The sequence below is a fragment of the Lissotriton vulgaris genome, chromosome 12 (genome assembly GCF_964263255.1).
Source record: "Lissotriton vulgaris chromosome 12, aLisVul1.2, whole genome shotgun sequence".
Classification (NCBI taxonomy): Eukaryota; Metazoa; Chordata; class Amphibia; order Caudata; family Salamandridae; genus Lissotriton; species Lissotriton vulgaris.
Window position 1 is genome coordinate 63,222,341 of NC_141700.1, and position 10,139 is coordinate 63,232,479.

Below are 10,139 nucleotides of genomic sequence, written 5' to 3' on the forward strand. Positions count from 1 at the left end.
ACACCACAGAACTTCTCATTGTTGTACATGGGGCACTGGAGTCCACTAGCATTGGCTTCCTTGTGCATGGACCATTAACGAGCACTAGCATTGTTTTTTTGTGCACACTAGCATTGGCTTCCTTGTGCATGGACCATTAACGAGCACTAGCATTGTTTTTTTGTGCATGGACCACTGGAGTGTACTAACCTTGGCTTTCTTGTGCATGGACCATTGAAGTGCGCTGACCTTAGCTTCTTTGTGCATGGACCACTGGAGTACATCAACCTTAGCGTCTTTGTTCATGGACCACTGGAGTACATCAACCTTAGCGTCTTTGTTCATGGACCACTGGAGTACATCAACCTTAGCGTCTTTGTTCATGGACCACTGAGGTACATTAACCTTAGCTTCTTTGTGCATGGACCACTGGAGTACATTAACCTTAGCTTCTTTGTGCATGGACCACTGGAGTACATTAACCTTGACATTCTTGTGCATGGATAGTGAAATCAGCATACCTTAGCTTCCTTGTGCATGGACCACTGAAGCGCACTGACCTTAGGTTCCTTGCGCATGGACCACTGAGGCGCACTGACCTTAGATTCTTTGTGCATGGACCACTGAAGTGCACTGGCATTGGCTTTCTTGTGCATGGACCACTGGAGTGTACTAACCTTTGCTTCCTTGTGCATCGATCACTGAAGCGCACTGACATAGGCTTCCTTGTGCACAGCGCACTTTGTGCACAGCGCACTGACCTTGGCTTCCTTGTGCATTGTTGCCTCTGTCCTCGATGCTCTGAGAGACTGTGAACCCCTTGTGCCCACCTTAAAGCTAGGATTTAGACTATTCAGAGGGGATAAGAAAGGAGAAATCCTGGAGTGCCCCACCCCCTCCCACTCCGTAGGTGGGTAAACGACACCACATTCAACTGGGAGTGGTCGCACTAATCATGTGATACCCGACAGTCAAGTGTGCGCCATGCACGGTATCGATGAAACCCGCAGAGTGAAGGCAGTCCTTCTAGCACTTTTAAACAATGTCATGGCCACATACAATCTCCTTTCTTCCCCCTTCTTTTCTCTTCTTTTCGTTATCTGTCCAAATGATCTCCCTTTCCTACATGCCGTCACTCACCCTGCCTCCTTTCACCACTCCTACCTTCCTCTACAACAGCATCTTCGCCCTCCCTTCCACTTCTGTTTTCTTTACTTCACTCTGAAACAGCCAGTTGCATGCATGTGAAGTAGAAACCCCTATGCAAAAGAAACAATTGATGGACGGAATGCTGGACAATGCAAACATTCACCCCCAGTCAGAAGGATCTGGGATAAATCCATCATTCTTTTGCTCACCACACCACCCCAGTTTGGACCCAGCCATATGCAAATCAGTCCTGACCCTGTTCCTTGTGGAAACAGCCCAGCCCGAACCGCAGAGCCAGGTCCTCCCTGGACCAGGAACAAGCACCGTGGGTCCGGTTTCAGGGCATCACCCTTCATCAGCCAGGCTAGCTTGAATCCAGTGGTGTAGTGAGCACGGAACCCACGTCTGGGCATACCCTTCCCACTTAGTGCGACATATGCAAAAGAAAAAATTGATGAACTGAATGCTAGACATTACAAACATTCAACCCCAGTCACAAGGATCTGGGTTAAATCCATCATTCAAGCTATCCTGGCTGATGAGGGGGTGCAACCCCGAAACCGGTCCTAGGATGCTTGTTTCCTTTCCAGGGAGGACCTGGCCTGGCAGTTCGGGCTGGTCTGTTCCCATGAGGCACAGGGTCAAGACTGATTTGCATATGGCTGGGTCAAATTGGAATGGCACGGTGAGCAAAAAAAACGATGGATTTAGGCCCAGATCTCTCAAATGGGGTGAATGTATGACATTGTTCTACATTCCTTTTTTTTCTCTTCAAAATACTTTATTGATTTTCCAGGTCAGACAGAAAGCCTGTAACAGGGTTAGCATGAGATATCTAAGGCAAAGTTAAACATATATTGTCAAAAAGTGGGGGTAATGCGCCTATATGGGTAAGATGAGACTAACCCAAGTGATCAATAGTAAAAGAAGAAAGGGCAGACAAAAGAAGGGAAAAAGGGAAAGAAAGAAGTGAAGGGGAGGAAGAGTAACGGCTAGTCGGGCTATGTCAATCACTTCCAACATTCTATGCATATGTCGGCACTAGAGCAATCTGATATTGGCAGTCCTAACATACAGCAGCAGCCTAGTACAGGCAACAGTGGTTATTACACTGAAGTACAAATATTCAAATGGTACGTCAGTAAGGGCACGGGATATGAGTCAATGGGATACATTTAGTTCATGGAGGTTCGTAAGAGTCTAGATATGTGTCCAAAGAGTCCCACATCCTCCTGGATGAAGGCTTCCAGGGAGAGGTTTGTAATGCTATGTTGTCTGCCCCTCTGAGATGGATGATCAGTTTATCCAGCTCTCATAAGATGTCTTACTCGTGTCTTTCCAGTTGGCAAGAACCATTTTCACCGCAGACGTTAGTAACAGGTCAAGTAGATCTTTGTCAGAATCAGTTCTCAGGGTTGTGCTCATCAAGGCCATGGGTTCTGTCCATCAATTGTTCTTTTTGCAAGTAGAAACCCCTACCTGGGGCAAGCCGCAGTGCGTTCAGCAACCTGAAGAGGGCAGCATCGTGCCGCCAAGCAGACCTTGTGGGTTATTTACTTATGATTCGCTCGTTCCACTAACCCCAGTTTCCGTCAGAAACATTTGTCACAATGGGCTTTTCTCCTCTCACTTTCCAAGAGGCTGTATTGTAGGTCATCCTATGGATTTATACATATTAAGTACATGGTCCGAGCAGTGCCATTTAAAGATTTTGGGGGCCCGGGGCAAGACAAAGGTTGGGCCCCCCGTACGGAATAAATTTGAATTTTGTGACCCATTAATGACTCACCAGGCTGGCATAATGGAAACCACAGTAAATCATATGTTCATCTTTAAGTTGCTTGTGAACTCGCAAATCCTTAAAATGACACGGGGCAGAGAGCCGGAGTCTGAGGTAGAGGAGAGAGGGAGAAAGGTTTAGATAGAGAAATAGGGCAGACATAAGTGAAATAGAGAGAAAAGTCACTTTACCAGGGGTCCCTCTGGAAGGCAGGGCCTGAGGCAATTGACCATGCCTTAAAACGCCTCTGAGCCCGAGGGAGGCATTGTGGGCACATACACACAGAGTTGAGGAGTCACGTTTGCAATGCACATTCAGGAAGCATAGAATTGAGCAAATTTTAAAAAATCAAGTGAAATTGAGAATCCACATTTCGTCTGTTCCAGAGCTCATCATTAACCCAGAGGGTTTCAGGATTCGAAGGAGGCCTCTCGTCCTGTTTCTTAGGGCTTGTGGTTTCGGCCACTAATGAGACCCGGCCCGCTGCCCCCGGTCATCCACAGCTGGGCGATGAGTCGAGTCTGGACCGATGAGCCGGTCTTACTGTGCAGAGTGTCTTCGGTGTCTGGACTCGCCCTCTCCATTTCTGTGGTTAACCTCCACAGGCGGTGCGGAGGGCTCTTCCCTCTCATTCCTTAGGAGGTCCTCGGAGTCGGGTCTGGAGTATGTGCCTTGTGAGCTCTTTACTTCCGCAGAGCCTTCCTCCAGGATGCAGAAGCTACTACTGTTGTAGGCTACAGTGACGCACCCTGTGCAGATAGAATGGAGGCTTTTAAAGAGGAGCTGAGCGCCCTGCTCCGGGTGCCTGACTGCTCCATGACCCTTTACTGGCGAAACATAGTGATCAGGAGCTAAAAACCAACAAACTCACCTCAAATATTTCTGCTAAAGCAACAAAGACTGCGCAAAATGCGAACTAGCAAACACTATCTCACTGAACACGTGCAAAGCACCTGAAACTACAGTGATGTTGGGAACTGATTGAGGAGCCTATATACATTTTTTTAGGCTTTCTTGGTTTGATGGCCATTTAGAGTGGAGGTGAAGGATGCCCTTACAGATTCCATGGTCAGGCTTCTAGTCCTCCCATCCTCCCCGTCACAGACGTTCTGCTACTCTCTTCGTTTTACGTCGGTTGGTACCCAGTGCATATCCTGGTTTCATCGATGGTGTAGACTAGGTTTGATTTTGTAGCACCGGACACTGGACAATAAGGGGCCGGGGGAATGTTTATCCTGGCATAGCTTGGTGCATCATATGCTTTACAGGGCACTCACCCAAATACCTGCTTCTCTGTTGAAATCCTCCATATGTTCGATGGCTTTCACATGGACGGTGCTTGTTAACTGTCCTTGGGAAACAGCAGAATGGGTACTAGGGGGAGGATCAAGTTTGGCTTACAAGTCTAGGAGGACATGACATTTACACCGGTTTGCAGCCATTCCCGATTCTTCCCTCCCTCCCAATTTGTGAACTGTGCAATTTAAGCTTACTTTATTCTGTATACTGCTAAATACTTTTCTCCACATATTGAGTAAAATGTTCACTCCAATCAAGCCCAGCCTAGATGAAAAATGTATGCTCTCTTTTCCTCTTCAAGTTACCTGTTGCACAGTTTTTCTCTTTAAGTTTGTCTTTAGCAACAAGAATTACCTCAAAAGTTCATATCTTCAACCAAGTGTTGCAAATGTTAAAATCTTCACAACTTTGTGAAGTTGCAAAGCTTTCCATTGAACTTCACAAAAGTTGCGAGGAAAACAAACATTTGGATTTTCACACACTCCTAGCTCGGTCACCTTGCCCCACGAGGTTTGTCACTCCAAAAACATGCATGCTCTCACCAAACCACAACACTGACGTCTCCCACCGATATCCCCACCCCTTCTATCACCCTGGTGGAGGTTTGGACACCTAAGGCACAATTTTTACCAAAGCTCCATTCACATCAGTCTGGTGGTTTCATGCTGGCTGCGTGCGGGTGGCCATTTTGAGGCTTTATGTGTCACAGTTCACGAGTTGATAGCACATATAGTTCTCTCCCTTTGATTGCACAGAGCTGGTCGGTGATAAGGCACGCTCTTTGGTTAAAACAGCTGTTTACTCATGTTTTCCTTCCTTGTTGGCAGCAAATCCAATTTCATTGAGCAAGAGACAGGCTCGACGCCCGAGTAAAGTTGCGTTGCTAACTTAAATCTTTGAAGGTAAGACAAGGGAACACGTTCTGGATCTGGGGAACATTTTATCACAGGAGCTGTGGTCAAACATTTCTTTAAATCTCCTCCTTTGTTCTGGGTTGTTCTTGATAAATGTGAATAATTGATTTTTACTCTGCTCTTTAGCTGGTATTCATTATGGAATGACGGACATAACTGGAGAGTCAGCAACATCTGTAATGACTGCCACAGGTGGAGAGCTGGGCAGGCAGTGTAAATCTTTTTAGTTTTCCCGCTTTTGCAGTGTATAAATCTTTGTGACGCAGGCGTGCCCAAAAGGTCCACATTACATGCTTTCTTCTTTGATGCATTGTTTGCCTGTGACCGTGTATGTTTTACGAATTGGAGTATTTCTACATCTGTAATATGAAGGTGGGCATGGGTATGCTTTACAAAACAGATCTGTATTCTTTTAAAAACATGATAGTGGTTTTAGGCTTGGCCTGTGCTTTTGTTTAGTTCTTGCTTCGTGGTATTCTGCTTTAAAATGGCGGTCTGGTGCCCTTGCAGTAGGAGAGCGTCGGCACGGAGAGTAACGAAGAGAGCATTTGATGGGTCGTGCCTCTGAAAGGGTTCTGTTGGAGTCCATCACAATAGAGCTTGTTCTATCCAAGCTTGACTGACCTTTCAGAGACGCATCCTACTACCTGAAATTCGACTGACCCCCACCTGGGCCCTACAGTACTTGCAGAAGCCGTAGTATGGCTGGAAATCAGTGATTCCTTTGTGCGCACAGTTGCCTTCAATTTCTCAACAAAGAAAGCGTTTCCTGGTATCCACGCACATTCAGTCAGTTCCATTTACTTTTAAGGATGATAATGAAGTATTCCATATCCGTGAAGAATCCTGTGATCAACGGTTTGACGATTTATAAAGAATTTGAATAAAATGAGATTCAGTATGGATTAAAATTTCATGAATTCTATCTTTCTGGTATAGTCTGTGCCAGTGCACCTTGTGTCTGTTTCTCCTTTGCTATTGTAGTAGCAATATTCTCTTGCCGGTTAGTTTTGCTCCAGATTAAGTTTCCAATAAGAATTTTTTTTAAAAAAAAGGTTTCGTTGAAACATGTTTAGCAACAAAAGACCATTACTAACATGATTTCCTCTTTCTCTCTATTTTTGGTAGATGAGGCGTCGGTAAACGGCATGGTTGTGAGTGTACCAGTTGACGACGAACTTCCCGCTGCCGAGCAGAACATACTTGTGAATTGACGCTACTTCTTCATTTGTAGGATGGAAAGTATTAGCCCTCAAAACCTGCGCTGCACCCAAGCATCATCAGTCTGCAGAGAAAGGCTTGTGATATCTCCCCACAGCACTTTATACAGAGGAGTATTCCTGGAAGTTGACGGCAGAGTCCATAGCATCTACTCTCTGAGGTCCATCTTAGATTGTTTGATGGGACTTGAGTTGATCACTTGCCGGATGTGTCAGATACAAAATATGGCGAACACTTAAAGCCTGCATGGGATATCTGCACATCCCCCTTCAAGTCTTGGGACTGCATATAGGTTAGAGGGTCTCTGAGGGGGTGTTCAATTTGCTGCTATTTCTCAGAAAGCTCCAGATGTAGCAGGGGCAAGTACAAAGGTCAGACGTTTTTCATATATATTATTTTTTGTAAATTTATTAAGAAGGAATGGACTGCACTGGACACTAAATTCTTAACAGTCCAGTACCGGATGGATTTCTACTTGTGGAGTTACCCATTCTGCATTCGGTCCGTGGCCCTGAAATCATTCGCCCCAAGAGTGAACCAGGACTGCCAGTTCTGGGATCTGCCTGTTCTTTCGCGCCACGTGTGACAAAGACATCACTTTTAACCTGAGCCAGTAGCGGCCTGCAAGACTGGAATAATGGTGGGTTTGAGGGGGAATTGGAGATTCTCCTGGTGAGAATGCCTTGCCACCTCCAATACCTTTAAGTGTTCCCTGAAGAGTGTGACAGTCGTCACTTGTGGTTAGTACCTGGGTGGATGAGTGATGCGCCCCAACACGCTTGGACCATGGTTGACATCACGTTCTATTTGTTAATAGCTCTTCATTAATATTATGCAGTAAAGTGAACCAGTCACCTTTGATATAGCCAAACAGAGGGACACGAGACTTCTACATGGGTTTAATGTATATGTCTCTGGTCTTAATAACCTCACTCCTCTTTCTGCCAGAAATCTCCCACCGGCCCAGTCATGTGTGACTGAGGCACTGGGAGGCCTTTAACATTGCTCTTGTTCAGCCTGTCAATCAGACATTGGCTTCTCCATCAAATGTATTACTTTTACTTGGTAAATGCTGTGCTAGTTTCTAATTGGCTTTCAGACAAATTCAATCTGAGTCAAGTTTTCTAAAACATAGGAATGGGATGTCTCTGAAGTTAGGTGGGGTGGGGGGGGGGGAGGTCTCAAAATTGCACTACAGGGTTGTTAAAAGGGATGATAAAGTAGCCACTTCGGCTTTAAGGTTTTCAGAATCTACTTGTTATTACAGAGATAATTGTGATTCTTCATAATCCTGCAATGAATTCATAATCTCCTAGAATGATGGATAAAACCACTTAACTATTTCTATCTCATAAAATAAATGCTTAATCTCTTGTTTTGATATCAACAGAGCTCTTGGCTATCTGTCACAAATTGTTAAATATTTAAAACTGATCAACTCTTTTGAAGTATTGTGCGTACAGATGCCTACATTTTGTCTTCTATATCAATAGCAGGCTTTGATACAAGAGCCCTTTTAAATCTACTTGAGTGGAGATTGAAGCTGGGAAAGGTAAACAGTGCCAGTAAATGTAGAGACGTACAACCCTTTGGGGTATTTTGGAATTTCTAGGCTAGCTGAGTCCTATTTAAGGCTCAGTAGGGTTTGAGACTGGTTCTACCTGATTTTTCTGATTGCTCCACATTTTCCAAGAGGGCAGTCCTCCCACTGTAGTTAAAGGGGAGGTGGGGCCGCGCCCTCCCTGCCTTGTCCAGTTACATTGTTTTAGTCAATGCTCCAAAACCCAATTAAATAAGTGATTTTCAAGGTGATTTATTTTTGTCTTGTCTCACTTAGTGATCCGGCATCGGGCAGAAGCATTGGTCGGCAACAAGGGAAAGGGCTGGGAAAGGAGACAAGATGAAGACTGATGGCCAAATAATTTGGGAATTGGGAGAGTCGGAAAGTGGAATGTGTGTTGGGGGGAAAGGAATTGAGAAGAGACCTATCATTGAAGCAAGAGTTTTAGAAGAAGAGGAGAGTAAAGGAGGTGGAGTAAGGGTGCCGTGATGGAGATTGGATGATTGGGTATGGAGAGACATTTGGAGTGAAGGCAAGAAGGATGATTATAAAGGGAATTGAGATAGAAAGAGACAGAGGAACGGTTTAAGAAGAAATTGGGGGACAAGGGCAGGAGATGTACGCAATAAAAAAACAAGCACCAGGCAAGTCTAGCGGAAAGAAATTGAAAGGAATGGAAGGTGAGGGTGGAAAATGAATAGAAAGGGAATGGGAGGCTTTAGGAGAGGTGAGGAAGGAGGAGAGAGCAGGGCAGAGCGAAGGAGGCTTGACAGAAAGTATGGACAAAAGGAGTCTGAGAAAGTAGAGGTGAGAGAAAAGAGCTTGGTGAGAGACTTTGAAGGAAAGGAGGGAAGGACCAGAGTAAGACGTGGGCATGGCAGTGACGAGAAAGATGGGAAAGGTGCGCAGTTATGAGATAAATAAATGCGGAGAAGTAATGAAAGGCGATGGGCGGTGAAGTGAAATAGAGGCTAGAGCTGCACGGATGATACTGAAGAACAAGAGAAGTTAGAAGTGAGTTGGTTGACTTGCAGGGAATGACCGGCAAAGACCAAGTGGGAGGAGGTAATGGCCTGTTTCCTGTGCATGTTCTGACCAGGAGAGAAAGAGAGGGAGAGAGAGAGAGGGAAAGAAAGAAAGAAAAAATAAAAACGTCTGGTGTGTGGCATACTTTTCCTTTAAAGATCTCCTGATACTTTACTTGCAAACCAGTGTGGCCATTCAATCATTACAAATGACAAAGAATATCAGGTAAGCTGATAAAAACAGAGGCTGCCCAGAGTGTCCTTAATATGATTTTGGGAAGAACTTTAAACATATTATTCTAACCCCACTCTATGGTGTTCCATAAAGGATGGAAACCCTCACCCAGCTTCCGGTGGCATGCTTCGTCATCTGGTTCCTCCTCACCATAACCAACTCATTGGTGAATTGTGGTCTTACTTAGAAGCGCTTTATGGGATTTTTAATGTTGTTAGGTAGAAATAGCTATTGAGCGAGATTTCCTTCAACTGGTGTGAACAAAATGAAAGAGTGACTTAACAGCTCTAAAAAGGAAGCGACTAAAGGGTATAAAAATGTAAACCGCTAACAGTGCACTTGTTTCTGACCTCAGTGAAGACCATGGTGTGTCAGTGGAACTAGTCAGGACAGGTCCTTAGGCACCAAAGCCTATATTTCAGTTTCATGATCGCGGTCTACGATCATGTCTAAAGGACCGGGAAACTAAACTGGAGGATGACACACAAGTCTTGCCTATCACAGGAAGATCATCATGCACTGATGAATTAGTCATGGTGAGAACGAAGCATGCCGCTGGGAGAGTGCGAGTGTTTTATTCCCTTATTTTAGGAGAACCATAAATGCAATTTAAGGTTATACGTTTCCGAATCTTCCCTAAGTCTGGGAGTTAGCATCATTCTGATCCTCCACTCTATCTCTATGTACCTGATATTCACTGTGATTTGCCATACTATTGGAAATACCCGTCTGGAAGCTTTTTCCTCAGTTTCCCTCTTTTCATGTGGATGGTCATGTAATCATTACCATGAAGGCATTCGAGCTTTCCTTCCTGCACCACCGGTAGGCAGTCCTTGTGCTCCTGTACCTACCTCATTGGATGGTAACACCATCCCACCTTGCGTCATGGGTGGAGGTTCTGTCGGAGCGGTACTCGTTTTCTCCTCTACCAGTCACGCCAGTGGTGAACGACCCAGCCCCTAGGCTTATCTTCCAT

The 10,139-nt window shown here is 45.1% G+C and overlaps 1 protein-coding gene across 1 annotated transcript in view; it reads left to right on the forward strand.

Annotated features, from left to right (window-relative positions):
• Nucleotides 1-8,154, forward strand: part of MFSD12 (major facilitator superfamily domain containing 12) — an 88,755-nt gene extending 80,601 nt beyond the window's left edge. The window contains exon 10 of the mRNA XM_086947121.1: nt 6,250-8,154. Within this exon, the coding sequence (XP_086803247.1) occupies nt 6,250-6,335 (86 nt within the window). The 3' untranslated portion in view covers nt 6,336-8,154. The remainder of the gene's footprint in view (nt 1-6,249) is intronic.
• Nucleotides 8,155-10,139: the final 1,985 nt, after the last annotated feature.